Consider the following 26,386-nt stretch of genomic DNA (forward strand, 5'->3'; position numbering starts at 1 on the left):
TATGGTCACTGAAGACTGCTCTTAGTTTAGCTGTCATCTAATGATTAGACACAGATTTCCTTAGATACTTGGAACAGATAAGTCTTGAAGTCTTTTTTGAGTGGTTTTCTGTGTGTGTTGGGGGTGGCCTTTAACATTCTCCCAGGCATTTACAACTCCACCTTATCCTTTACTTACTGCTACACAGAGCCTCAGAGTTAGCCAGAGGTGAAAGCCGAGGGCCTTCTTAGGCCTTTCTTGAGTAAGCAACAGCCTTGGGCATTTGTGTACCTTCTAGAGTCCCAGGAGTCTGTTGGAGCTTTTCAGAGTTCCCTGTTGACATCTCATTTCTCAGCTTTTCTAAAAAAGTTTTTTCTTAACCTATTGTTTGCCCAACTATTTTCCCTTTCCTCAGACAGTTGACATATGTTGTCCCTGATTGATTTCAGCAAACACTCCCAAGTTCTTTGCAATGGAAAAGCTTTGAGTCAGGTTAAATAAAGGCAGCCTTTCAAATGGGGTCTATCAGCCAACCATTAGATAGGCCACATAATGACAGTTTTTTTGGAATCAGACTTTGAAGGCCTTCCAGTTCCATTCTGCGCTTTCCAGTTGCTGCCAGTCTGCTCATTTTCATGGTGACTGTGGGCTGTTGGTTTAGATTGCTACTTTGGAGCTGGGAGTAAGGGGCAGGAAGATAGGAATAGGGAAGGTCAGAATGCCACAAGGTTCTCTCTTTTTACTGTGACTCCTAAATGCTGCCCAGACTGCTGCAAACTTTGGGTTAATTCCTTTTTGTTGATTGTGATAGTATTTTCTTTCATGGAGATTTGTAGGCCTTTACTATTTTGTTGATGTCTCTAAATATGACATTTGCCACTCAGTCTTTATATCTGCCATTGCCCTGTGGGAACTTCAGTTTTGTTTTTGGTTTTTTTGATATTTATTTATTTATTTTTGGCTGCGTCAGGTCTTAGTTGTGGTGCGCGAGCTTCTCTGTAGTTGTGATGCATGGGCTCCAGAGCACGTGGGCTCAGTAGTTGTGGCATGCCAGCTTAGTTGCCCCACTGCATGTGGGATCCTAGTTTCCCTACCAGGGATCAAACCCGCGTCCCCTGCATTGGAAGGCGGATTCTTATCCACTGGATCAACAGGGAAGTCCCAGAACTTGAGTTTATTAGATTATCTCTTAAGTTTTTTGACTCTCAAAAATTGTTTTGTTTTGTTTTGCTTTAGCTTAGATAGATAGGAACCTGAAAAATACTGAGGTAAATTTAATTTAAAATAATAATAATTTTCAGTTCCTTCTCAATAATTGAATATCTGGAAAAAAGAAAGCACTTCTCCCCAGCAAAATGTGTAAAGTAATAATATTGTACATTCACATTAGTGTTATTTATACTGACTTTTCTCTTTTTGTGGCTACCTCTTCTCTTCCTTCGTCTTATTAACATGTTCATCTTTTTACCTTCTTAGGCAGTAGAGAATGCTGATGAGAGAACCATTTCCCTAATTTTCACATAGTCAAGCTGATTGCCATGATGGGTGAGTTCCAACTAAAAGCATTTCTCATCTATAATTAAAGGATAAAATGGGAGGGAAAACTTTTTCTCTGTGTGTATGATAAGCTTTTTATGAAGAAATTTTATGATTAAGTAGATCTATGTAATATTTTACATTTATTTACTTAATAGATTTTCAATTAAAGCACTTTTGTGTTGCCTTTTACAGTTTTGGGATAACCAGTTTATGCAGGACGTAGTATGGACACATTCAAAATAAACTGTTAGGATGGATTGTGATTTTCTTAGAACCTGGTGGCCAGAGAGAATACTTGGTAAAGAAACCTGATTTTAAAGATTGAATAAATGCTGAAGAATGAATTGTTATAATTACTCAACAGTGTAATAATATAGATAGGCTAAAGAAAATAGCTGCATAAAAATAATAAATCATAAAACTTCATAAAAGAATAGAGCAGTAAATCATTGGTGCTTGAAGAGGATATGTTTTACAACTCTTGTGAATTTCCTGTGGTGTCATAATGTTAATGGAAAGAGAGGCTAAAGTATGGGAATGGATTGTGGGTGTTCAGTTTATATATCATTTTGTTTTCTTCTTTACTCTCTTTTCTTTCTTTTCTTCTCTTTTCTCCTTGGGATTGAGCGTTCCAATGTGAGGCAGGGATTGGACAGTGACACACTAGAAAGAAATGGAGCAACTGGCCTGTCCTATCTTAAATGGGGAAAAATGGACTGGGTAGTTGGAAGCTAAGGTTTTAAACTTAGACCAGTATCTTATAACAGTATCTTAATGCTGACATGTATTTGCCAATGTTTGTCTTTGTCACACTTTTCCTACCACTTGCTTAACAAATGTATCAATATTAGTCACTCGGATTTCCCTGGTTGGTGCAGTGGTTAAGAATCTGTCTGCTGGGGCTTCCCTGGTAGCGCAGTGGTTAAGAATCCACCTGCCAATGCAGGGGACACGGGTTCAAGCCCTGGGCCGGGAAGATCCCACATGCTGCAGAGCAACTAAGCCTGTGCGCCACAACTACTGAGCCTGCACTCTAGAGCCCACAAGCCACAACTACTGAAGCCCATGCGTTCTAGGCCTGGTGCTCTGCAACAAGAGAAGCCACTGCAATGAGAAGTCTGTGCCCCACAACGGAGAGTAGCTCCCGCTTGCTGCAACTAGAGAAAGCCTGTGTGCAGCAACGAAGACCCAATGCAGCCAAAAATAAATAAATAAATTAAAAAAAATATATTAGTCACTCATATATGTATATACATGGCATTTAGGCCAAGGAACTTTAATTTGTCCGTGTTCTTTAGTGGAAGGGCTAGCACACTTTCAGTGTGTCTACTCGTGGTAAGTGTGTAAAACAATCCTCCACTTTCCTACTTTCTAAATTTCTACTGTCTCTTTTATTTATTTATTTATTTATTTAAATTTTAAAATTTTTGGCTGCATTGGGTCTTCATTGCTGCACGCAGGCTTTCTCTAGTTGCGGCAAGTGGGGGCTACTCTTCGTTGTGGTGCGCAGCCTTCTCATTACGGTGGCTTCTCTTGTGGAGCATGGGCTCTAGGCGCGTGGGCTCAGTAGTTGTGACTCGCCGGCTCTAGAGCGCAGGCTTAGTAGTTGTGGCACATGGGCTTAGTTGCTCCGCGGCATGTGGGATCTTCCCGGACCAGGGCTTGAACCCGTGTCCCTTGCATTGGCAGGCAGATTCTTAACCACTGTGCCACCAGGGAAGCCCTACTTTCTCCTTTTTTAACCATGAGTGCAGTGTCATCATGTGGTCCAAATTCTCCACTTTTGTCACCTTCGCCTCCAATTCCAAATTGGATATCCTTTTACTGAATTCATACCAACTTTTCATTTTTGTTGCTCTCACTTGCAGTCTGAACTTTATATTAAATTGATTTATACCATACTTCTCAAATGATACTTATAGTGTGCAAAGAACATTCATTGCTTAAAAACATGTACAAAGCTAATCACAAGAAACTGAATATTTAAAAGTGTGTCACAGATAATTGAATGTTTGATTGAAGATTTTCTCCTGTAGTTTTAAAGTAAAATAAGAATATAAGATATCAAATTAAACATTTCTGATAAATTTTTTATTTGAAATTATTTCCCAAGTATTTTCCGGTTTTCTGCTCAACTCACTGTCCTTTTAACGTGTGTCAGAAATACACTGCTTCTCCTGTGTGACTGTTGGTCAGGCTCTGGGATCCTTCAAGCATCCTCTCTGCCATTTGGATCAACTCATGATCCTATGACGTTTATAACCTGTCTAATTTTCCTAGTGCCTGTAACCACCATAGAGATTCTTAATAGAGTAAAACAGTCTAGGAATAGTTAGAACAGTGCTTGTAGTGTATGTCCACCACTTTGCTTGATCCTTTGGGGATTTGTTAGCTTACATCTTATCAAAAGTAAGTTATCTACTGGGTACTAATTTACCATCTGATTCTCCTTCATTCCAGAAAAAGAAGGAATTCAATTAAGTAACCCTTCAGTTGTTTGTCATCTCCCTAAGAAGTTACTTTTATTCAGATGGCTCTCTTTACTTTTTTACATGTACTATAGAAAACAGTATTCATTTTTTTAAACAAGGAAGTTAGTATATGTAAACATGATAAGAGATTTAAGCCAAAGCCTTCCCAGGCATTTATTTATTTTGGTGTTATAATATTAAACATGTAATATTAAACATTAAATATTGTGAAAGTGCCTAAATTCAAGTGTTTAATGAAGAAAATAAAACATAGATATGTTTAAGAGTTTTCCTTTCCCCAGTATAGAATTAAGGGTCTTACTTTTCTTAAGAAGGTTACATCAGATAATTTTATTCCAGTTCAGATCATTTTCAACTTATTCTTTTCCTAAGGGACGATTTATTTTTATCAATAAATGACATAATCTGGCTTGGGCCCATATACAGTACACATGTTTTGATTACATTATACCCATCTGGCTCAGTTACTGTTTGGCTAAGCTAATATTATGTAGAAATTTTATTTTACAGAGAATACTTTGTGAAGGATTAACATTTTCTCCAGACCTGGAATTTATTAACAAAACCTTTGGAGCCATTATTTTAATTTTAATATGCAAGTTTTTTCACTGTAGAACAGAATATATTGAGTGTTATAAAAAATTAACATGTTAGAGAAGTCAGCTGTTTGTGTGTTTGAAAGACTGATGAAGCCATTGACTTGCCTCATTCTTTTTAATGATCTCCCTTTACAGGATAAAGCATGTTTTAATTACTACTGCTCTGGAACATAAATTATTCTTCACCAAAATGGTTACATTTTAAAATGTAAGCTGTAAAGTCCCTCAGTTCCTTTATTTACCAGTTGTTGATTATCATTAGTAGAGTTGATTTACTAGTGAAAATCAATTAAATTGTCTCTGAAGTTTTCCAGAGATCATATAATTGACATTACTAGGAGGCTCATGCTTATAGTCTTAAAAAGAAATCTTTGATGTGTTTGGAAGAGATTAAAAGTTCATGGTTCATGATCCTTTCATTCAGTTTTATGGATTCATTACTTTTTTCTTTTAAGTTGTTAGTGCTGAAACCATTAAATAGTTTGTTAAATGTAGTCTTGTTGAACGTTATGGTGAAGAAGTTAAAAAAAAAAACACTTCCAAGTATCAGTAGGTCTTCATCCACTGATAAAGCATTTCTTTGTTTCTGACTTGAAGTATTGATGAAAGAGAAAAACTCTAAAAGGCGTTCCATACTTTGAATATAAATGTTAAATAATGATGGTATTTATAGAAAGTTGTTTATTTTTTCCCCACTTGTTTTAATTAAGATTTCAGATGTCTTGTTGATGTTTTGTTTAGGAGTCATAGAAAAGAATTTGTCATAACAGGGCTGTTTTGACCCATATGCTAGGATGTTACATCATTAGAAGCATCAGAATGACTTTACTTGCCTTATAAATGTCTCGTGTGAACACCTATGCAAGTAAGATGCAAGTGCTTGAGTCTAGTGCAGTTTTTTTTTTTTTTTTTTTTTTTTTTTTTTTTTTTTTGCTGTACGCGGGCCTCTCACTGCTGTGGCCTCTCCCGTTGCGGAGCACAGGCTCCGGACACACAGGCTCCGCGGCCATGGCTCGCGGGCCCAGCCGCTCCACGGCATGTGGGATCTTCCGGGATAGGGGCACGAACCCGTGTCCCCTGCATCGGCAGGTGGACTCTCAACCACTTGCGCCACCAGGGAAGCCCATCTAGTGCAGTTTTAATGTTACTTGTCTTCAGTTTTTAAATGACTAAATTTTTATTTCACCAAAATAGCAGGAATGTAGGCATTGAAAATGTTCTAGATGCATTTTTGCATTAAATTAATGTATTTTTGCATTAAATTTTACTATAAATTTTTGTATTGGTGTCTATGATAAATACATATTGAAATTACAATTCTGTGTATATGTTATTTTAAAAATACCTAGATGATCAGCAAGCTTTGAACTCAATCATGCAAGATTTGGCTGTTCTTCATAAGGCCAGTCGACCAGCATTATCCTTACAGGAAACCAGAAAAGCAAAATCCTTATCACCAAAAAAGCAGGTATTTGTCTCAATAATTTTTTAATAAATATATATCATTATTCTATGAATTACTTTCTTTGAATATCCTAATCTTATAGAGGGCTTGTTTAAAGTGATTAGCTTTTACACTTTCGAATCAAGTGTTTTGTTATTTGTCATACATTTTTCCATAGGGTGTCTGTTTTGTTTTGTTTTTTTAAATGGTAGTTTCATTTAATGTGGTAACTTCTCTCTAGAGTTGATACTTCATCCAGTTCTTAAGGCACGTAACACAAGCAAATGGTTTTTATTTAAAATAGTCTATTATTCTGTATATTTACAGATGAAGACCATTTTGATTCTTTTTTTAATTAATTTTTATTGGAGTATAATATAAAATTTGTTTGGGATGTCTAACATAAAAAGTGGAAATACAGTATTCTATATTTCCCTCTAACAGAATTAACAAATGTCGCAGACCCATGATGCCATCACTGATAGATCTTGGTGCTCTTTCCTGTTGAGCCCAGATTCAGCAACCTAATTCTCAGCTCAGCTCTTTGGTAGACACTATCAATTGATTGGAGTTGACACTGAAAATGAAACCTCCTTCCCCCTCTGCTCTATTTTAAATGAGTGACTAAGAAAAAAAAAGTGATTTAGAAATTCTGGAAATTTTATCTGATCTCTGAAATGATTTATTATTTCATTACAGAATGATGTCCGAGTCAAATTTGAACACAGAGGAGAAAAAAGGTAAGGAAGGAAACATTATATGTTGGTTTATTGATATAATCAAATGCATGTCCTAGTAAAGACCATTAGAGGTTGCTTTTAGATTTTAATGAAGGTTCTTGGCTTACAAATTGAGAATGGAATAGTCCTTGGTAACTGTAATGTGTACTTGGACTTAAGATAGAACCTGTCAAAATTCAGGCTAAACATCAGAAATGATTAATGTTTTTACTTTGCAGTACTAGGAAATAAGGTCATTGCATAATGCAGTTTTAAATATTACCATTTTTAAAAATTTTTACTCAGTGGAAATTAAATGTATTTCTCCTTATTATAATTGTATCATCCCTTCAGATACTATATAGAATTTAGGTGCGTGGACTTAAATTCACAATTTTGATTATTCTCAAGAGACTTTAATCATATGACCTGTATTTAATTAACAACATTGAGAAAAGTGAGTTGGAATGGTGACTACAAATTACTTAGTGGAGGTGGAAGCCTAGCCTTCAACTGGGTATCTGTATCTCAGTGGAATGGTGGAAGTCGTAGTAGTGGTGGTTGACAACAGAATTGCTAAACAAGACCTAATAGGAGTTAGAGAAGATGGGATTTTACTTCTATTATTAGTGTCTCATTAAATTAATTTATTGAAAGATCTATCCATTTTAAGAAATTTTAAAAGGCTCATAAATCATACAACCTGAAGATGTAAAAATGTTTTACACAGAGATGGTTAAAAAAAAGAGGGGGGGACATACCAGATATACCATACATGTATTGTCCAATCTACTTTTTTCCTATTTACAATTCTTTATGGATATTTTCTCAATTTTTTTATTCATTGAGCACTATTTATTGAGTACTTACTATATGCTAGGCTATGAAGGGAATAAAGTAAGTGAAATAGACATGATCCCTCCTGTTAAAAAAACTACGGTCTAGTAGAGTAGTCTCCAAGCTTAGGTGCATGGTCCCCAGGGGCAACACAAGTCAATCCTTTGTGAAATACAAAGAAAATTCTAGAATTAAAAAATTTTAACTCTTTAAAGATATTTATCTGGGGGAGATATGCTTACACGATATATATATGTGCTCATAAATGTTGAGTTGATAAGGGTATAGGAATCAAAATTTGGATCCCTGGAGAACAGCTTTATTCTTTTTAACAGTTTTGATGCATTTCATTGTATGGATGTCACATAGTTAAGTTTAATCACTTTCCTCAATGAACATTTTACATTGCTCTTTTATGTTCATGTAACACTTGCAGCACAAATTATAAAGTGCAAAACATTTAGAGAATTTCCTTTTTATAATTTTTATTAAGATAGAACAAACTTCAGAGTTCTTAAACTTTGTGTTGAAATATTGGTGCATTTGATCAAAAATGTGCCATTGTAGTGTTTAAGTGAATGTTTACATTTTAACTTAATTTTATATTTCTCTATCCAAGTTGCAAGTAAGTTGTTTAACTATGCCTAAGAAAATAAAATATATAAAAATTCTGTCTATATAGAATCCTTCAGTTTCCCAGACCAGTTAAACTGGAAGATCTGAGGTCTAAAGCTAAAATTGCCTTTGGACAGTCTATGGACCTACATTATACCAATAATGAGGTAAACATGTACAGTTTAACTTTCAATAGTTCTTATTTTGGAAAACAGTGTGTTTATTTAAGAGATTGTTTTAGGATGGTTGTGCTTTTATTTGGGGCTTGATAAGGATATGGTATTTTAGAGAGGAATAAGATAAAAAGTAAATTTTAACTTATTAAAATGAGTTTTTTCATTGTGGAAGATACTGAAAGGTGCTACTGTGCAAATAATTGAGAATCTATTAAAGGAGGAAATATATGCATTACTTAGAGGTTTGCTGCTTATTTGTGTTTTATTTTTACTCTTTGTTCTTTATTGATGAACTCTCTTTTCTTTTCATACTGTATACTTGTCTACAGCAACAGAGCTTTGGTAGTTGGACAGTTTAGTTAAAGCTTAAAGGATTACTTTCATGTTTGTAAGGACGTGATTAGATCATCATGTTTATATTGGGGGTCAGTACGTGTAATCTTAAGGGCTCACTGTGACATGCAGGATCTCTGTGTTCTGGGGAATCCCTTTGCAACCTTCTGTAAAATTTGGATTGCAAATCTCTGAGATTTCTTTCAAGTCCTATGATCTCAGATCAAGATCTTGAGATTTAAAAAATTTTAGGGACAATTTAGTTAACTGGTTAATTTGGTTTTTTCCCTGTCGAAAAATACTGTTGAACTTGCCAGGCATGATGGCTATGATTTATGAATTACAGCTCCTCATGGAGTTTATAGACTTGTGGTCGAAGCAGACAGTTAATAATTGAATTGTTTAAATAGATGAAGTTCTTTGAAGGAAATGCGTAAAGTGTTATGATAAAGACAAGGGCAGTAGGTGTCCTATTTAGGTAGTACTAAGGAAGAGCTGAGTGAGGTGGTAATATTTAATTGTTGAGATCTGAAGTATGAAAAGCCAACCCTGCAGAGAGTTTGAGGGGAACAACATTCCTGACAGAGCAGCTTGAGAACAGAGCACACGCAGATCCTAAGATGGAAAAGACTTGTGTGTCAGGAATAGAAAAAGTGTCAGTGGGAATGGAGTGACAGTGGAAAGCTCGGTAAAAATTAATTTGAGAAAATGTGAATGTACTTTGCAAATGTTAGAGCATTGTGCTAATAAACATATTTGAAACACTAGATTTTCAAATGAATTATTTTTTTAAAGCAAAAGAACATGCTAATGTAGCTTGTCTCAAGAAACCACTTATAACTGAAAGTGGAAAATATTTTGATAAAGTAAAAATCCATATCCAAATAATATTTCTGAACAAAGTGGTGAGTGTTATACTGTGGTAATACCTTAAAGTTTTATTTTTCAAATACTTTTTTGGGTTTTCAGTTAGCCATGAACACCTCTTGTTGCCTGGCCCTCTCGTGATACTTATTTCTGTTTGTGCTGGCCTGGTTTCCATCTGCCAGCCCCTGAGACTCTGAGGGCTTTTCAGAGGTATGGCTGTAGGGTGTAAGCTGAAGTACATATGGCGGTGGGGAATTGGGATTGGCGATATGAGGCTCAAGGATGTGGTGGGAGGTGGGGATGGGTGGGCCCCGCTTACCCACGGTGGTAACTAGCTGGATCGGATACCCTTTATGGGGCTCCTTCTCTTCCCTGTCTTCCCCATTCCCCAATCCGTGTTTCCTAGTATCTTTTATAAACATACTTGAATCTTTATCTCATGTTATGATTCTAAGGAACCCAGTTATATCTTTGTTTTGGTTTTGTTTGGTCTAAAATTGTATCATGGAAAACTTTCAAATACCAAGATACATTGACTACAATATTGTCTTGATCTGTGAGCTTAGTAGTTCTGTCAAGAAAAATGAAGTTAGTTTGACATGATTTGTTCATATTGTACCTGTCTGAGCTCCTAAAATTGCTGTTTGTTTTCTGAGTTCTCCCAATTTGTTTATAGGCATACCTTGGAGATACTGCAGGTTCAGTTCCAGACCACTACAATAAAGTGACTATTGCAATACAACTAGTCACATGAATTGTTCGGTTTCCCAGTGCATATAAAAGTTATGCTTACATTATAATATAGTCTCTTAAATGTGCAATAGCATTATGTCTAAAAAAAATCTTACTTAAAAATACTTTTATTGCTAAAAAATTCTAACCATCATCTTAGCCTTCAGCAAACTGTAATCTGTTTGTAATAGTAACATCAAAGGTCACTGGTCATAGATCACCATAACAATTATAATAATAGTGAAAAAGTTTGAAATATTTGGAAGAATTACCAAAATGTGACACAGAGACATAAGGGGAGTAAATGCTGTTGGAGAAATGGTGCCAGTAGACTTGCAGCAGGGGTGCCACAGACCTTCAATTTGTAAAAAACACAGTATCTGTGAAGTGCAGTAAAGTGAAGCACACTAAAACAAGGGGTGCCTGCATATAATTTTTTCTAGGGTTTTCGTGAGGATTGACATCAAGCTAATTGATCTGTAGTTTTAGGAACCCTCTCCCGTTGTCTAAAAATTGGAAAATGTCTCCATTTCCGTTTCTTTTTCTCATGCTTTCTAAAGGATTTCTGAGAGTGGTTTTGCCAGTATGCTGGGTAGCCTCTTGGCAGAAATGTGGTGGAGGAGGCATTGGGGGAACATTACATTGTTTAAAATTGTCTTGCAACTCTGAGTTTCTGTGAGAATCTGTGATTCTGTGAGTTAACCATGTCCTGATTCACATCATGACAAGCCCAGGGCATGTCCTTGGACACTGGGGGCACCAGGGAAAGACTTAACAAGGGGTATTAGTTTCGTGGACTTGTAGACAAGCTAAAAACTCATTTAGACTGCTTGCTTTTCCAGTTCTATAAATATTTTTTCTCGTGTAATATAAAATCCTCTGTTCTAAAAGACTTTAAACTTCTGGTTTGCCAGAATTGAAACAAGCAAATTTAAGCTGGGATTGGTTGGATCTGTGAGTTAGGCTACTCTTTATCTAATAAAGTGTCGGGTGTGTGTGTATTGTCACAGGAGATAAATGGGGGTGTGCAGGCAAAAGTAAGTGGGTTTTCTAAGACCTTTCCCATTTTAGATAGGTAGAGGAGGACAAGCCTTTCTATGGGCAGTTTTCATGTTTCACTATGTAAAGTTAGGAAGATAATTAACTTATTTCAAATTTAGGTTCTATTTAATGGGGTTTTGGACTTAATTTTTAGTTTCCTTTCCAGAAATGATTTTTATTAACATACAACTGAATTTATCAGTAATAAGCCAGAGACAAATAGATTTTATGAATGAGGCCAAAATGAATTCACCAAGCAGGGAAATATTGGGTGACTTATTTAGTATAATTTAGGTAGGGTGGAACTTGTTCGTGACTCTTAGTCCTTGTTTTAAAATTTGTAATAAGTGATCTCAGTACATATAAGGGATTACATCAGTGATACAGACAGTAGTCCAGGGTGCCACTCCAGGTACTCCAGAATGTCCAGATTTCACTTTTGTAAGCTAAAGAAGAGCAGAATCATTTATGTTCATACTTTGTTACTGTGATTTAAATTAGTGTCTTTTGCTTCCAAAGCAGCAGTATCTTGGAGAAGTAAACAATCCAATTATAAGTAATGTGTAGTTAAAGTAAACATTCACGTTTCCCCCTAACTGAAAAGTTGGCAGAACAATCCTCTTCATTGCTTTAAAATGTTTTCTAGTGCTTAAAATATAATTTAAAAACTATTAAAGATGGGGACAAGGTGTACCAATATGGTTCATGATTGATAGGAAAATGAAAGGAATTTAATTAAGTAGATCAGACTTGTTCTATGATACCAGTTAATATTCTTTTTTTATTAGAAAAAAATTCTCACAGAGAAAAAAAGGCCTGATAGTAGCTAAATTGTGACAGTATAAAACTAGCTATATAAAGCAGAAACTAATAAAAAAATGTTAAAAAAAACTAGCTATATGAACAGAAATTGGGAATATAATTTCAAGTACAGAGTAAGTAAATGTAAGCAGATTGTATGATGTAATTCACATTAGTTCTGCTTTGTATTTGTGTCTGGCAGCCTTTCTTAAAACAAGGAATAGTTTTCATAAAGAAATCTATGGAGAATGAATGCACACCATGTCAGCTAGTGGGTTTGGGTGCAGATGAAGCTTTTACCCTATGATATTTATTAAACAATATTTACCAAGTATTTGGTTTTTGATGTGCTCTGTGTTCATTGTTGGCTTAGGGGGAGTCCTTACCCGCAAGGTATTTGTACTGTAGAGGACCCTTAACTAACTAGGCCTTTATGTTTGATTGGCTTATATACTGTGTTAGTTAGTGCCGGCTCACAAGTATGGAATATGTTCACTTGTTTTTATCCTGTCCTTTCAATGAAACGGAATGTACTTTGAAGATTATTGACAAAGTCATCTTAAGCTACTAAGTTTACATTTTTTAAAAAAGAAGTATTTTGTTTAGTAGTATGAATCATGCTTTTTCCTCACAGGCTGTTCAGGTGCTTTTGTCCCTTAAAACATCTGATCCATGAGAGAGGACTAATGAAAGCAGATTTCAACATTCAGGCGTTACTGTAGGATGGCTCACCCATTTAGCTTACTTGTTTTAGACTGTAGTGGTCAAGTCAGAGATAAGAGCGCCAGGTAGGCTGTAGATTGCAGGTACATTACTGGTGGCACCCCTCCATGGCATCCGTCACTGATGCTCATTGTATTTTGTATGTTGGTAAGCATACAGGGTGAGGACGAGAATCTGTGGTTGCTATTAAAAAAGTAAAACTTTCATCAATGCTGATAAAAGATAGTACTTTCATTTTACATAGTTTTTGTATATGTTCCTTAATGCTGTTTTGAGGTGAAGATACTATAGCTTAAGTTTAATAATATTATGGAAATATCCTAGAAAATTGATCTTTAATCTTTAAATGTGTTTTCTAGAAGAGTTTAATGTTCAGTAAAGAAAAAGAATTTATTAATCCATATTCATTTTATGATTTTAGCGATGGTAGGATGGGAAGAGCAAAACAATCTAGATACATGTATTCATTCAGAATTTCATTATACTGACAAATCAAAGAGCAAGGTATTTTGAGATTTATAATTCCATAGTAATGGAGATGCTCCTGGGAGGACTTGACCTGGTGAGATGGCTACACAATTCCTATGTTCCCTTTTGTTTAGTTGGTGATTCCATTAACCACCCAAGATGACTTGGACAAAGCTGTGGAACTGCTGGATCGTAGTATTCATATGAAGAGCCTCAAAATACTACTTGTAATAAATGGAAGTACACAGGTATGAATTGGGATTTTTTTTTTCAGTGAGGATTATAGGATTAATGCTTGTAAAAGTCAATATATGAAACATAGTTACATAGAATGCCTGGGTTATATTTGGTAGGGGAAAGGATTCTGATTAAAGCCCTAAAGGGGAAGAATAGCATGAATCTTTTTTTCTTCATAGGCTACTAACTTAGAGCCATTGCCATCACTAGAAGATTTGGATAACACAGTATTTGGAGCAGAGAGGAAAAAAAGACTTTCTATAGTAGGTAAGAAAGCTAGCGTCAAAATCATGAAATGGGTGATTTCTTGGTTTCATCTCCATCCTTTAAGGTAGGGCAACACCTAAACATAATCCTGATAAATAGCAGCCTATCTCTGTACTCTTTGTAATTTAGTTCAGTTAACTATGTTCTGGTATCTGATGTCCCTTGAAAAGTTAATGTCAAGTATTACACGATTAGCAGTCTCCAGTTTAAATATTTCCTTTCTTTATATACCCAGGGTATTTTTTTTTTTTTTTTTTTTTTTTTTTTTTTTTTTTTCTTTTTTGTGGTATGCGGGCCTCTCACTGTTGTGGCCTCTCCCGTTGCGGAGCACAGGCTCCGGACGCGCAGGCCCAGCGGCCACGGCTCACGGGCCCAGCCGCTCCGCGGCATATGGGATCCTCCCAGACCGGGACACGAACCCGTATCCCCTGCATCGGCAGGCGGACTCTCAACCACTGCGCCACCAGGGAGGCCCTACCCAGGGTATTTTGATGTTTAACAAGTTAAGAGGAAACCTCAAGAGCGTTTTAATTGTACAAATAAGCTGAAGGGAAAAAAATTAAAAGAAGTAATTCTAACATATTAAAATTAATGGATGGACTAAGTTCATAAACCTTTCTCTAAGTTTTAGTTATTGCCAAGAATGCTACCAAAAGAAAGATTGCTAAGAATTTCCAGATTATGTTTTATAATTACTTTATTAGTCATTAAAAATACACTTATATTTAAATTTATGGTAAAAAGAAAAACGGATCCTGTGTGCCTTTTTTTTTTTTTTTTTTTTTTTTTAAAGGAGGCCTATTAGAGAGGCATAGGCTGGGCAGAGGTGCTCTGAACTCCCCAGTTCTGTATATCTTCTTCAATTTGTATAAAACATTGATAATCTACATTTTTATATGATAAAAACATTTCATTGCTCAAAAAACACTGTTATAAATCTTTTTAACAGGGCAGTGAATATGAGTATTAAAGATAGCATGAAAACATATGTGAGGGATGGATTTAAAGGGGGAAGTAGGAGACATAAAACAGATGAATAAGGAGGAAGCAGGAAGGGAATCTAAGACTGGTGATAGAAGAGGATTGTTAGTCATGAAAGAAAAGATTAAATTAACATGTGAACCAACCAAAAAATCTGTTATTCATCTTCTGTTTTGGTACCCAAAAGCTTTTTTATGACTACTTCCTTCTAAGTGTCTGTCTTTTGTCTTACTTTGGGTTTCAGAAGTGTTGGAAGTATGACCAGCAGAGATAATATACAAGTAAAATAAAAATTGCTTGTCTTCATTTGGATGCATTTTGATATAATTTAAAATTTTGATGAAAGAACATTAGGGGTACCTGAATTCAAATTCCAGCTCTATAATTAACCTGAGACCAATAACATTGTCCTCATCTTTAAATCATGGGATTGTTGTAGCAGTCAATTGAGAGAACACTTTTTTTCTTTTTAATAAATTTATTTATTTATTTATTTTTGGCTGTGTTGGGTCTTCGTTGCTGCGCATGGGCTTTCTCTAGTTGTGCCGAGTGGGGGCTACTCTTCCTTATGGTGCCTGGGCTTCTCATCGTGGTGGCTTCTCTTGTTGCAGAGCAAGGGCTCTAGGTGCACGGGCTTCAGTAGTTGTGGCGCAAGGGCTCAGTAGTTGTGGCTCATGGGCTCTAGAGCACAGGCCCAGTAGTTGTGGTGCATGGGCGCAGTTGCTCCGCGGCATGTGGGATCTTCCCAGACCCAGGCTCGAACCTGTGTCCCCTGCATTGGCAAGAGGATTCTTAACCACTGCACCACCAGGGAAGTCCCTGAGAGAATACTTTTAAACTACATTTTGCTTTTCAAACTAGAAAGCATGACTATTATTAATCATACACTTCTTTCTTTATCCTTTTTCTTATCATTATAGTACCTATCATTTTAAAGTAAAAAATTGCTAATTCATCTTAGTTGCATTAGACAGAACAAGCTAAATACATTAAATTGACATTTTAAATTCATTTTGATGTAAAACTGTACTGAATGTCTCACTGTTATTCTACTAATAAATATTCTTGTTTGACTTCAGTGCCAACATAAGAAGAAACTGGAAATTGTAAAGTATAAAATTTACTAGTCTTTTCTTGGCACCTCTTTAAACTTGAAATGGCTTTGATAGATACGACCATTATCTTTTTTCCTTATGTATTGATCATTATCTCCTTCAATTATTTTTACAAAAGATAGAGGAAGAACTTCCTTTGGGATGGGAGTATATGCTGGTGTGGAGGTTTTGACCAAGAGTGCATTGGCATACCTATTAATAAGAAAGTTTCAAAAAAATGGGTTATTAAGTAAGAAGATGAAGAAATTTTCTAAGCTTTTTTTCTTCCCTATCTGCTTCGAATAATGAGTATATTTATCTTCGTTTATAAATAGGGCATATGGAAGAAATAAAAATATTAGGGACATTGTGATCATAGTTCTTACAAAGCCCAAATCAACCACTGGCTCAGTAGTTCCTAATAATTTTGGAGTCCCGTGTAGAAAAATTATCTTTTTCACGCATATCTCTGATAATCACTTTGTTTTCTTTCTCCCTATCTCTTCACTAACAAATGCTGACACGTATTTACAGTGACCCCTTTACATGAGGCAAAAGCCTTTTTTGCTTTAAATCTGACCAGAACTCAAATGCTCACATGATTTCATCATATCTTTTTTATAGTTTAATTTCAAAAAATAAGGAGGAAAGCTGAGAAACTGTATTAATAAACATAGCATAATTAGATGAACTGTATTAGATTCTCTAATTTTCTAAACTATGAAGAAATTTAAATTCCAGGAATATGGCTTGCCACCAAAAGCCTAATTTTAAGTACCCAAGAATAAAGTCCAGGATTCCAAATTGGAAACATTCTAATGTTGACTAAATGACTAAGAAGTAACCTCACTTTAGGTTTCTAAAGATTAAAGAGCAGCAATGAAAAGAACATCATGTAGACAGATGTGCACAGCATATGTTCATTATGAATAATTTTGCCATCACAACACCCTTGCAAAGGAGAGATTTAGTCCCATGTTTACAGATGAGGAAACAGGTTCATGGCGATTGGATAACTTTCCCAAAGACACAGAGCTGGTAAATAACTGGAACTGAGATTTAAATTGAGGTTAGACTGTAAAGCCCATATTCTTTCCACTACATCATGATGCCTTCCATAAATTACATTAAGAGGTAACATATACCAGGGTACAAGTGACCTTTGCAAGTGCAGAAGCAGTGGCATTTATCTAAAAGTCTTTATTATCAATATAATACTCATAATGCAGTTGTCAGCAGTCAGAAGAACATACCACCTAATAAATGTAAGTGAATATTACAATAAGGTTAATAATTACAGTAGGTGAGAGTTTAGAAAGGAATAAAAACATTTGAAGTTTTACAGACATGAGTGCTCCGACAAGCTTTAATAAAAACTAGATTTCAGTTGCTAAAAGCATTTGTATTATAATCCAGAAATTTTGAGTGTATATTTAATTAAAACAAGAATTGGTTCCCTGCTGGAATTTATAAAATCATATAATTTTTCTCCTTTGAGGTCCCACTAGTAGAGATAGAAGCTCCCCTCCCCCTGGATACATTCCAGATGAATTACACCAGGTTGCCCGGAATGGGTCATTTACCAGTATCAACAGTGAAGGAGAGTTCATTCCAGAGAGCATGGACCAAGTAAGCAAAATTTGGATGTGGTTTTTAATTTCATTTAAAGGGATGTTGTCAGGGAATAGTGTGGTTTGGCAGGTATATGGCGGAGGGGGTATTTGTTTTACCTCTTCTCCAATCCCATATCTTCCTTTATAAGAAAACAAAATAGTAGAAATATAGGAAAAACCCCACTAATTTACATGTGTCTGTGTGCATTCATTTATAAAGAAAGGTGGAATAAGGCTGATTTTCTTACGTTGCTCATCCATAAGTGAATGAATGCATTTGTTTATAATCCTGGGATTAACATTCAGATTTTTATACATTAACATTTGAAAGACACAATAAAACTATAAATATTTAACTTTGTGAAGCTGAGGTTTGTCTACTTTCTAAAACATTTTAAAATGTTTTTTAAAGTTTTGTGGTATTGAAGTATTTTCATGGATTTGCTATTGTTCTCTTAACATTACATTGGCTGCTTATATTATTACAGGAGTTTACATTTTCTAATAATGTAGCAGTCATGGTGTCATTTGTTTCAATTTGGGTGGTGCCTTTGTTCAGTTTTCAGTAAACAAAATTATGTGAAGTGTTTTAGCTTTTAATTATTTAGATAAAATCCAGAGAGAAAGAAATAGAAAATTCTTATTTTTGTTAGGAAATTTTGAAGTTGTAGCCTACCTACAAGGACAACTATTTTTAAAACATTTAAAAAAGAATAACTCTGGGGATGACTGCTGTTGGATATGGATTTTCTTTTTTGGGTACTGAAAGTGTTCTGAGATTATGGTGAGGGTTATACATTCTCAGTATTAACCACTGAACTGAACTGTATGCTTTAAATGGGTGAATTTTATGATACATGAATTATATCTCAATAAAGCTGTTTTTAAAAAACAGTAACTTCTGGTTATATCATGCAGACTCAAGGTGGACCCATTTATTTTTCTAGATGCTGGACCCATTATCTTTAAGCAGCCCTGAAAATTCTGGCTCAGGAAGTTGTCCATCACTTGATAGCCCTCTGGATGGGTAATGTTGATTGTAGTTTTTGTTTTTTAATATATGTGGGTAAATATGCATATATATAACATGTCGAAGTATCAACTCTTTTGTGCTACATTCAGAGGAATGTAGTTGATACTCATCTATACTTACGGCAAATTGATTTTTTCAGTTTGGACAAATTTCTTAACTTCATGGGCTCCGTATCTTTTTTAGTTAAAATGATATCTGATTATAATATTTTGAGTTTCCTGCTTGCTAAATTGTGTTTGAAACTAAGGGCAAACTTAGAATTTATGTACGTTTACTTTTAAACCTGTGTTGGTGAAACTGCTGTCAAATTTTTCATAATAGGATTTGTTTTGGAGATTCTTGAGTTGTTGCACCTTTCAGGATTATGTTCATTCTGGCACCAAATTATAAATAACATATATTCTTGGTAATTATGTCCCAGTATTTTGCTCAATTAAAGTTTAAGTACTTTTGTGAGACAACTGTTCAGGAATATAAGCTGGGGCAAGTTGCACCTGTGAATTTTTGGTTACAAGTGCTCCCTCTCTCTTGGTCTCAATAGGACAGTGTTCACCTGTAGCATGCAAAGTCAATATCTCTATTAAGATCATGACCTATTTAATCTCTGGAATTGGTCTATGAAAGCAAATTTGGAAAATATAACTAATATTGTATGGAACTTTATGTTTAATTTTTTGTTACCCATGTACATGAAACCTTTGTCTGTGCCCATGTCTATCTCAAGATAGATATTTAAAACATTTAAGAAATTCAGGGAAATTGTGTTGTGAAAGCTATCTATTGAGTACTTAATATTTGAAAGACACTGTCCTGAGGTATAAAATTGATGAGTTAGACATTATTATCTCCTTGTTACAAATGCAGAAATAGTCTCAGAAAGGTGATTTGCCAAGGTTGCAATAGCTAGTTTAAGTGGCAGAGCTAGGATTGAAACACAGGTGTTTCCATGCATCTGTAATTCCAAAATGTATCATTCTTACCACTGTACTCTGTGGGTTAATTTTAAAAGCCAGGCTTTTTGTGGTGCATGTACCAAATAAGTGTTTGAAAAGAAGTTCCCCCTTTCTCAGTTAATGTTTCAGAGAGAGCGTATATATGTATATATATATATATGTATGTGTGTGTGTATATATGTATGTATATATAAAATATATGTTATTTTATATATGTATGTATGTATATATACACATACATACAGATAGATATTGGTATTGCATAGAGATTTTTTTAAATGTCTTAAATATTTTGTCTTAAAATAACAAGACTTTTTCTACTTTTAGAGAGAGCTATCCAAAATCACGAATGCCTAGGGCCCAGAGCTACCCAGATAATCATCAGGAATTTTCAGGTTAGACTGTTCACATTCTAAATGTTTAAATGTTATGTCATTGAGTAATCTTTTGACTGGGAGGGTGAAGGGACTTTTTTAAAAAATCAAATAAAAATGAGTAAATGTGTTTTTCATCATTGGAAATATTTGACTTTTGTATAACTTGTATACAACTTTCTTGTGTGTCTTAATAGACTATGATAACCCTATCTTTGAGAAATTTGGAAAAGGAGGAACATATCCAAGAAGGTATCATGTTTCATATCATCATCAAGACTATAATGATGGTAAGTTTATTAGATCAAAGAACAGTTTGTTAAAAATCTCAGAAAAATAAACTTGTTCCTATATCACTTAGTTTTCTGCTTAAAACTTTTTTTAAAGATATTGGATCATAATTAAAACGACAATAACAGCTTTATGCCAACTTACCTCATAATACTTATCTTTCCCCTGGAAAAAAGAAAGGAGTGGTTAAAAATGGTATTAATTAGAAAATTATTCCTTGATGTTGAAATGCATACTTGAATTGTCCTTTTAAGGAAAAAAAATTGCTGCCTATAAACTTTCCAATTTTTATTTTGTATTTTAAATCATTATTGGAAATGAGAGTAAAATATATTTTTTCTCCTTTTTATACAAAACTGAGGGAGTTCTATGCTTTTATGAATGCGTGTGTGTTAACATGAGGTTATTTGAATTTATATTCAGATTCTGTTTCTTTTTTCCCCACTTTTCATTTCTGCTTTCACTTTTCTCTTCTTTGTATTTTTATTTTTTACTTCATGATTCAGTGTTAACAAAGATATTTCTTTGCACTCTTAAAAAATACTATTCTTAAGTTTAAAACATATAATCAAATAATTGCTGTTTTAGTTTCTTGGCCTAGTCACAGAACAAATTTCTGTTCCTTATGTTACAAATTTTAAATACTTTTAATTATAATATATTAATAAAAGTTGCAAGGTAATTCTGTTTTCACTTTGTAGGTCGTAAAACTTTTCCAAGAGCTAGAAGGACCCAGGGGACCAGCTTCCGGTCTCCTGTGAGTTTCAGTCCTACAGACCACTCCTTAAGCACTAGTAGTGGAAGCAGTATCTTTACCCCAGAGTATGATGAGAGTCGAATAAGAAGAAGGGGAAGTGACATAGACAATCCTACTTTGACTGTAATGGACATCAGCCCACCCAGCCGCTGTGAGTAATAGAAATTAGCATAGTGAAATGTGTAGCAGAGCCTTTGCAGAATTTTATATTATTAAAAAAGAATAAATACCAAGCCAGTCTTCATGGTGAGACCAGAATCCCAAAAGAGGTAAAAATGGTATTTCTAAAGGTGGTTGTAATGTCAGGTATAAGCATGGTATTACTGCTGTTACTTTAAATGATTCTGTCCTTTGCTTTTATTAGGAAAATTGTTACCAATTAGTCATTCATTCATTCATTCCGCATATCCTTATTGAGTGCTTAGCTCTGAGATTTCAAATATGGCCTCTAAGATGTAATCTAATGGGGAGAATGATGTGCATAGGAATTCACCAGTTAAGGAGGTGACATGCGCAAGAGGCCATGATATATTCTGAAAATGGGGAATAGTTCATTTTTGGCTGAAGTGGAGGGTATCTTACTTGAAACAGTGGAAGTAGAATTAGAATGGTAACTAAGGCTGGACTGTGAAGTATTTGAACTTTATCATGTAAGCAATGTATAAAAGATTCATGCTCAAAGATATTTATTGCAGCAATATTTTTATACTCTGAATTCCTCTCTTTTGTGCTAGTGTTGTCATATTTTACTTTCATATCTGCTACTCACTACATTGCTGCTATTTTTGCCTTAGACAACTATATTTTAAAGTGATTAAAAATAGGAGAAGAATGTCTTTTAAATATACCTCCAGTTTATTTCTGTAGATCTTTATGTAGATCCAAGATTCTGTCAGGTATCAAATTCCTTTTGCCTGAAGAACTGTTTTTAACCATTTCTTGTAGTACGAGTCTACTGGTAATAAATTCTTTCAGCTTTTGTTTGTTTGAAAAACTCATATTTCTCCTTTATTTTTGAAAGATATATTTTTCTGGGTATAGAGTTCTGGGCAGTTTTTTTTCTTTCAGCACTTTAAAGTTATTTCTTCATTGTCTTCTGGCTTGTATACTTTCTGAGGAGAAGTCTGCTGTATTTCTTATCTTTGTTCCTCTGTGTATAATGTGCTTTTTCCCCCCGCTGACTGCTTTCAAGATTTCCTGTTGTTAGAATGAGAGCGATGGTCTTTCCAGCTTTCTACGTTGTAGGCAGTTGAAAAACTAACTACAGATTTTACTGCAGTAAAGATTAGAAGTAGTGCATCTTACATAATCAGTGGCATCTTAAATTGAGTGAAAGATGCTATTACGTTTATAATCAGGTGAAAAAAATCTCATTGGAAAAAATTAGTCATAGGGATCTGAACCTTGTTTGGGTTTAGAATTCTTACAGTTTTCAAAGATGATGATCATTATGAATTTGGATGAACATGATTTTCCCTTAATATCCAAGCATATTCAATTAAGGATATCATTAATGCAGTAGTCCTTAACCATTGTGTGCCATTGGGCTATTCTATTTTAAGAAAATGTTCTTTTTTAGCACCCCGTGCTCCAACCAACTGGAGATTGGGCAAACTGCTTGGCCAGGGAGCCTTTGGCAGGGTCTACCTCTGTTATGATGTTGATACAGGAAGAGAATTGGCTGTTAAGCAAGTTCAGTTTGACCCAGATAGCCCTGAGACCAGCAAGGTAAGAATCACTGCATAAGCTACTTTGTCACATTATAAGAAGCATTTTTACTAAAATAAATATAACACATAATAGAATTTTTTGTTTTTCCTCAATACAAATTATTTGAAAAAAAAATAGATAACTAGATATGTTTGTTTGCTTTGTACTATGGATTTTTCTCTTTTAGTACTCAGTTATATTCCTAATGTGATTTAGTGTTGCTTTAGCATACCATCAAGGACTGTTACAATAGTTATTATTGATAGAGACTTTAAAATGTTTGTTCCTTGGGAAGTGAAAATTACAGAGTGAAATCACCTTGATGGTCCATGAAGTTAGAATTCTTTTGCTTTTACTAGCAATGCTGTAAAGACTTAACAGTGAGTTCTGTCTTTCAGGAAGTAAATGCACTTGAGTGTGAAATTCAGTTGTTGAAAAACTTGCTGCATGAGCGAATTGTTCAGTATTATGGCTGTTTGAGGGATCCCCAAGAAAAAACACTTTCCATATTTATGGAATATATGCCAGGGGTAAGTTAGTACATCCTTTGAAAATAGAGATATTCTATTTAAAGTCTTAGTTGAGAATAAAGAAAAACAACAAAACTTTGATTATAAAATGTTAAGGACATTTTGGAAGAGTTTTAAATGAGAACTGGGTAATATAATTTTATTTTCTGTCTTCTTCATCGATCTTTGTATTTTTTAGCTCATTTTTTAAAGATACTAAAGTATACTAAAATAGGTTACAGACATCATAGCAGTCTATACTCAGATTTCCCTAAATGCCCTAAAAATAACCTGTAATAACTGGTTTATCCAAACCAGGACTTAGTCCAGGACCACACATTACATTTTTCTGCTATGCCTCTTATTCCTCTTTTAATCTAGAACAGTTTTAGGTGACAGATTTGACAAAGAGACCAAGCTGTTGGTGCTTTGTGACCACCTCGAGGGGTGGGATAGAGAGGGTGGGAGGAAGATGCAAGAGGGAGGAGATATGGGGATATACATATAGGTATAGCTGATTCACTTTGTTATAAAGCAGAAACTAACACACCATTGTAAAGCAATTATACTCCAATAAAGACGTTAAGAAAAAAAAAAGAAAGAGACCAAACTAGTTGTTCTGTTGACAGTCTCATCTCATAGATTTCTCCCCTTGCATCCTCGTGGTGGTGTTTAGTTTGTTCGTTTATCCCTGTATTTCCTGTAAACTCCAAGTTAGATCTAAAATCTAAATTATATTCAAATTCAGCATTTATTTGCATGCATCCTAAATGATGCTGTGCATCCCATTAGGAGACATACAATTTCTGGTTGTTCTACTGGTAGTGATGCTAAGATTGACTGCTTGACTAGGATGATTGACGTCCTGATTCTTCCATTGTAAAGTTTTGTTTTTTCCTGAAGACCAGAAAGTAATCTGGGCTTACAGCAGTGGCACATAGGAATATCCAGTTCCTTTTCAACCATCCACCTAATGTTTTTAACACAGATTGATAGTCATTGCCTGAGTCAGTAATTTCATTGGGAGGTGGAAAATGTGATTTGCAAAAAACTCTGTCATTCCTTCTTCATTATTTTTAGTATTTGTAGAGTACATTCTAATACTAATGATTTTCAAGATGGTGGTATATTTACTCACTTAAAAATACGTTCATTCTTATAATAGGCAGTATATGTTAGAAAAAGGCTTGATTTATGGGTCTTTGAGGAAATAGCTTATTAGAATTGCATGTAGAATGTACAGGTTGCAGTTTAATCTTATGGATCAATAAAACTGTGGATCAGTATCTCATAGTACAGTTGTCCCTTGGTATCCCCAGGGAATTGGTTCCAGGACCTCCCACGGCTATCAAAATCCAAAGATGCTCAAGTCCTTTATATAATGGTGTAGTATTTTTTGCATATAAGCTACGCATATCCTCCCATATACTTTGTCATCTCTTAATTACTGATAATAACTAATACACTGTAAATGCTATGTAAATAGTTACAACTACAATGTAAATGCTATGTAAATAGTTGCCAGTGCAGCAAATTTAAATTTTGCTTTTTGGAACTTTCTGGAATTTTTTTTTCCAAATATTTTCAATCAGCAGTTGGTTGAATCCCCAGATGTGAGGCCTGCGAATACAGGCCGATTGTAATGGTCTTAAACCATCCTCGGTCTTACAACAGCAACAGTAAATTTTACTTTGATTTTTATCTTCATGAATAATTGTTTATAGGGACACCACTGTTATTCATCATTGCTGCTTTTTTATTTTCAAAGATTATGTTGGCAGTGTAAATTGTTTTTTAAAATTTAGTCTACAGCAGTAATCCAAAAGACGGAGAAAGCTGTGAACCTTTATTTTAGTACTGTCTGTGATGGAAAAAGTGGAAATATCAATTCCCCCAGTGGAAGTAAATTATGATGGCATTGTCCAAGGGAGTATATATTAAAAATTAAAACTGTGAAGCTCATGTAGCAAAGTTGGAGGAAGTACTTAGAGAGAGGAAAAGAATATAAAATGCTTTTTAATATTGGTAATGGTTTTTTAAAAGTATCTGTATTTGGACAAGAACAGAAGAAACTTAGAAAAATGAAAATGTATTATGTTGGGATTGTGATTGACTTTTCTCTTATTCAGATTCCCATTACTGTTTGTGCAACAAATATTTAAATTAAAAATAAGGAAATAACTATGAATAAATGTGAATAGAGACCCAGATTGTTGAAGATAAAATTAATTAAAATGGCTCATTGGTTAGAACCAGTTTACATCGCAAATGGAGATATGGGTAATCTTTATATATTTAGCAATCTTAAGACTAAACTAGAACTATTCAGGAAGAGGCGTTTAGATCATGTTTCTCATTAGGTTTTGTAAAGGAGCTGTCTTTTCAAAGTCTAGGTTATCACTCCTTGAATTTGAAAAGCATGTTACTAAATTAATGATAGTTCACTGACAATCTAAATGAATTATGTGTATGGCAAGCCCATGGCATATATGGGATGGACATAGATGTTCCTAGACTTTCCTGAATCTCCAAGTCTGTAAATGATGCGATATAATTTCTTTAACTAACTTTGGTATAATGGACCCCTTTAAGCCCTGGATTCAAGCTTTGCCAAAATTGTCATTCCATTCTTCAGTTTTTCCCAAAATAACATTCCATTCCTTAGTCTATCTAGAAGTACTTTCACACCAGAACCGTCACTTTCTTTTATTTCCAATACCTGGCCTAGCAGTTGACTTCTCTCTGTTCCTCTCTCTCTCTCTCTCTCTCTCTCTCTCTCTCTCTCTCTCTCTCTCTCTCTCTCTCTCACACACACACACACACACACACACACACACACACACACACACACACACACTCTCTCTCTCTCTCTCTCTCTCTCTCTCTCTCTCTCTCTCTCTCTCTCTCTCTTTATCTGACACAGTGCTTTCCAGCCCATTCCAGTTGTTCCCACTGAAGAAGGTAATATTTTCATGTTACACAGCAGTAAACAGACTACACTGATGGAGCTGTTAGCACCATGGGCCACTGGCCCAGCTGCCTGAGGTCCCAGAGGATCTGTAAGTCTGACACTCATTTGCAGCCTACAAGTATCTGGGGGCTTAGAGTTTGGAAAGCTCAGTTCTAGCTGGGTTATTTTGTGCATTACTGCAAGTAGAGACATAATAAGTTGACTGAAGAACAAGCCGCATTGAGTTATAGG

General features: G+C 34.9%; 1 protein-coding gene across 4 annotated transcripts in view; it reads left to right on the forward strand.

Annotated features, from left to right (window-relative positions):
- Positions 1-26,386, forward strand: part of MAP3K2 (mitogen-activated protein kinase kinase kinase 2) — a 93,251-nt gene that overhangs the window by 47,767 nt on the left and 19,098 nt on the right. For all 4 annotated transcript variants that reach the window (XM_081243119.1, XM_081243120.1, XM_081243121.1 and 1 more), the window contains 13 exons: positions 1,456-1,524; positions 5,959-6,077; positions 6,753-6,793; positions 8,292-8,391; positions 13,500-13,613; positions 13,782-13,869; positions 17,443-17,573; positions 18,505-18,584; positions 19,871-19,938; positions 20,115-20,207; positions 20,910-21,116; positions 22,545-22,693; positions 23,074-23,205. In XM_081243119.1, the coding sequence (XP_081099245.1) occupies positions 1,518-1,524; positions 5,959-6,077; positions 6,753-6,793; positions 8,292-8,391; positions 13,500-13,613; positions 13,782-13,869; positions 17,443-17,573; positions 18,505-18,584; positions 19,871-19,938; positions 20,115-20,207; positions 20,910-21,116; positions 22,545-22,693; positions 23,074-23,205 (1,329 nt within the window). In that variant the 5' untranslated portion in view covers positions 1,456-1,517. The remainder of the gene's footprint in view (positions 1-1,455; positions 1,525-5,958; positions 6,078-6,752; positions 6,794-8,291; positions 8,392-13,499; positions 13,614-13,781; positions 13,870-17,442; positions 17,574-18,504; positions 18,585-19,870; positions 19,939-20,114; positions 20,208-20,909; positions 21,117-22,544; positions 22,694-23,073; positions 23,206-26,386) is intronic.

The sequence above is a fragment of the Mesoplodon bidens genome (genome assembly GCF_964165515.1).
Source record: "Mesoplodon bidens genome assembly, chromosome: 8".
NCBI classification, from domain to species: Eukaryota; Metazoa; Chordata; class Mammalia; order Artiodactyla; family Ziphiidae; genus Mesoplodon; species Mesoplodon bidens.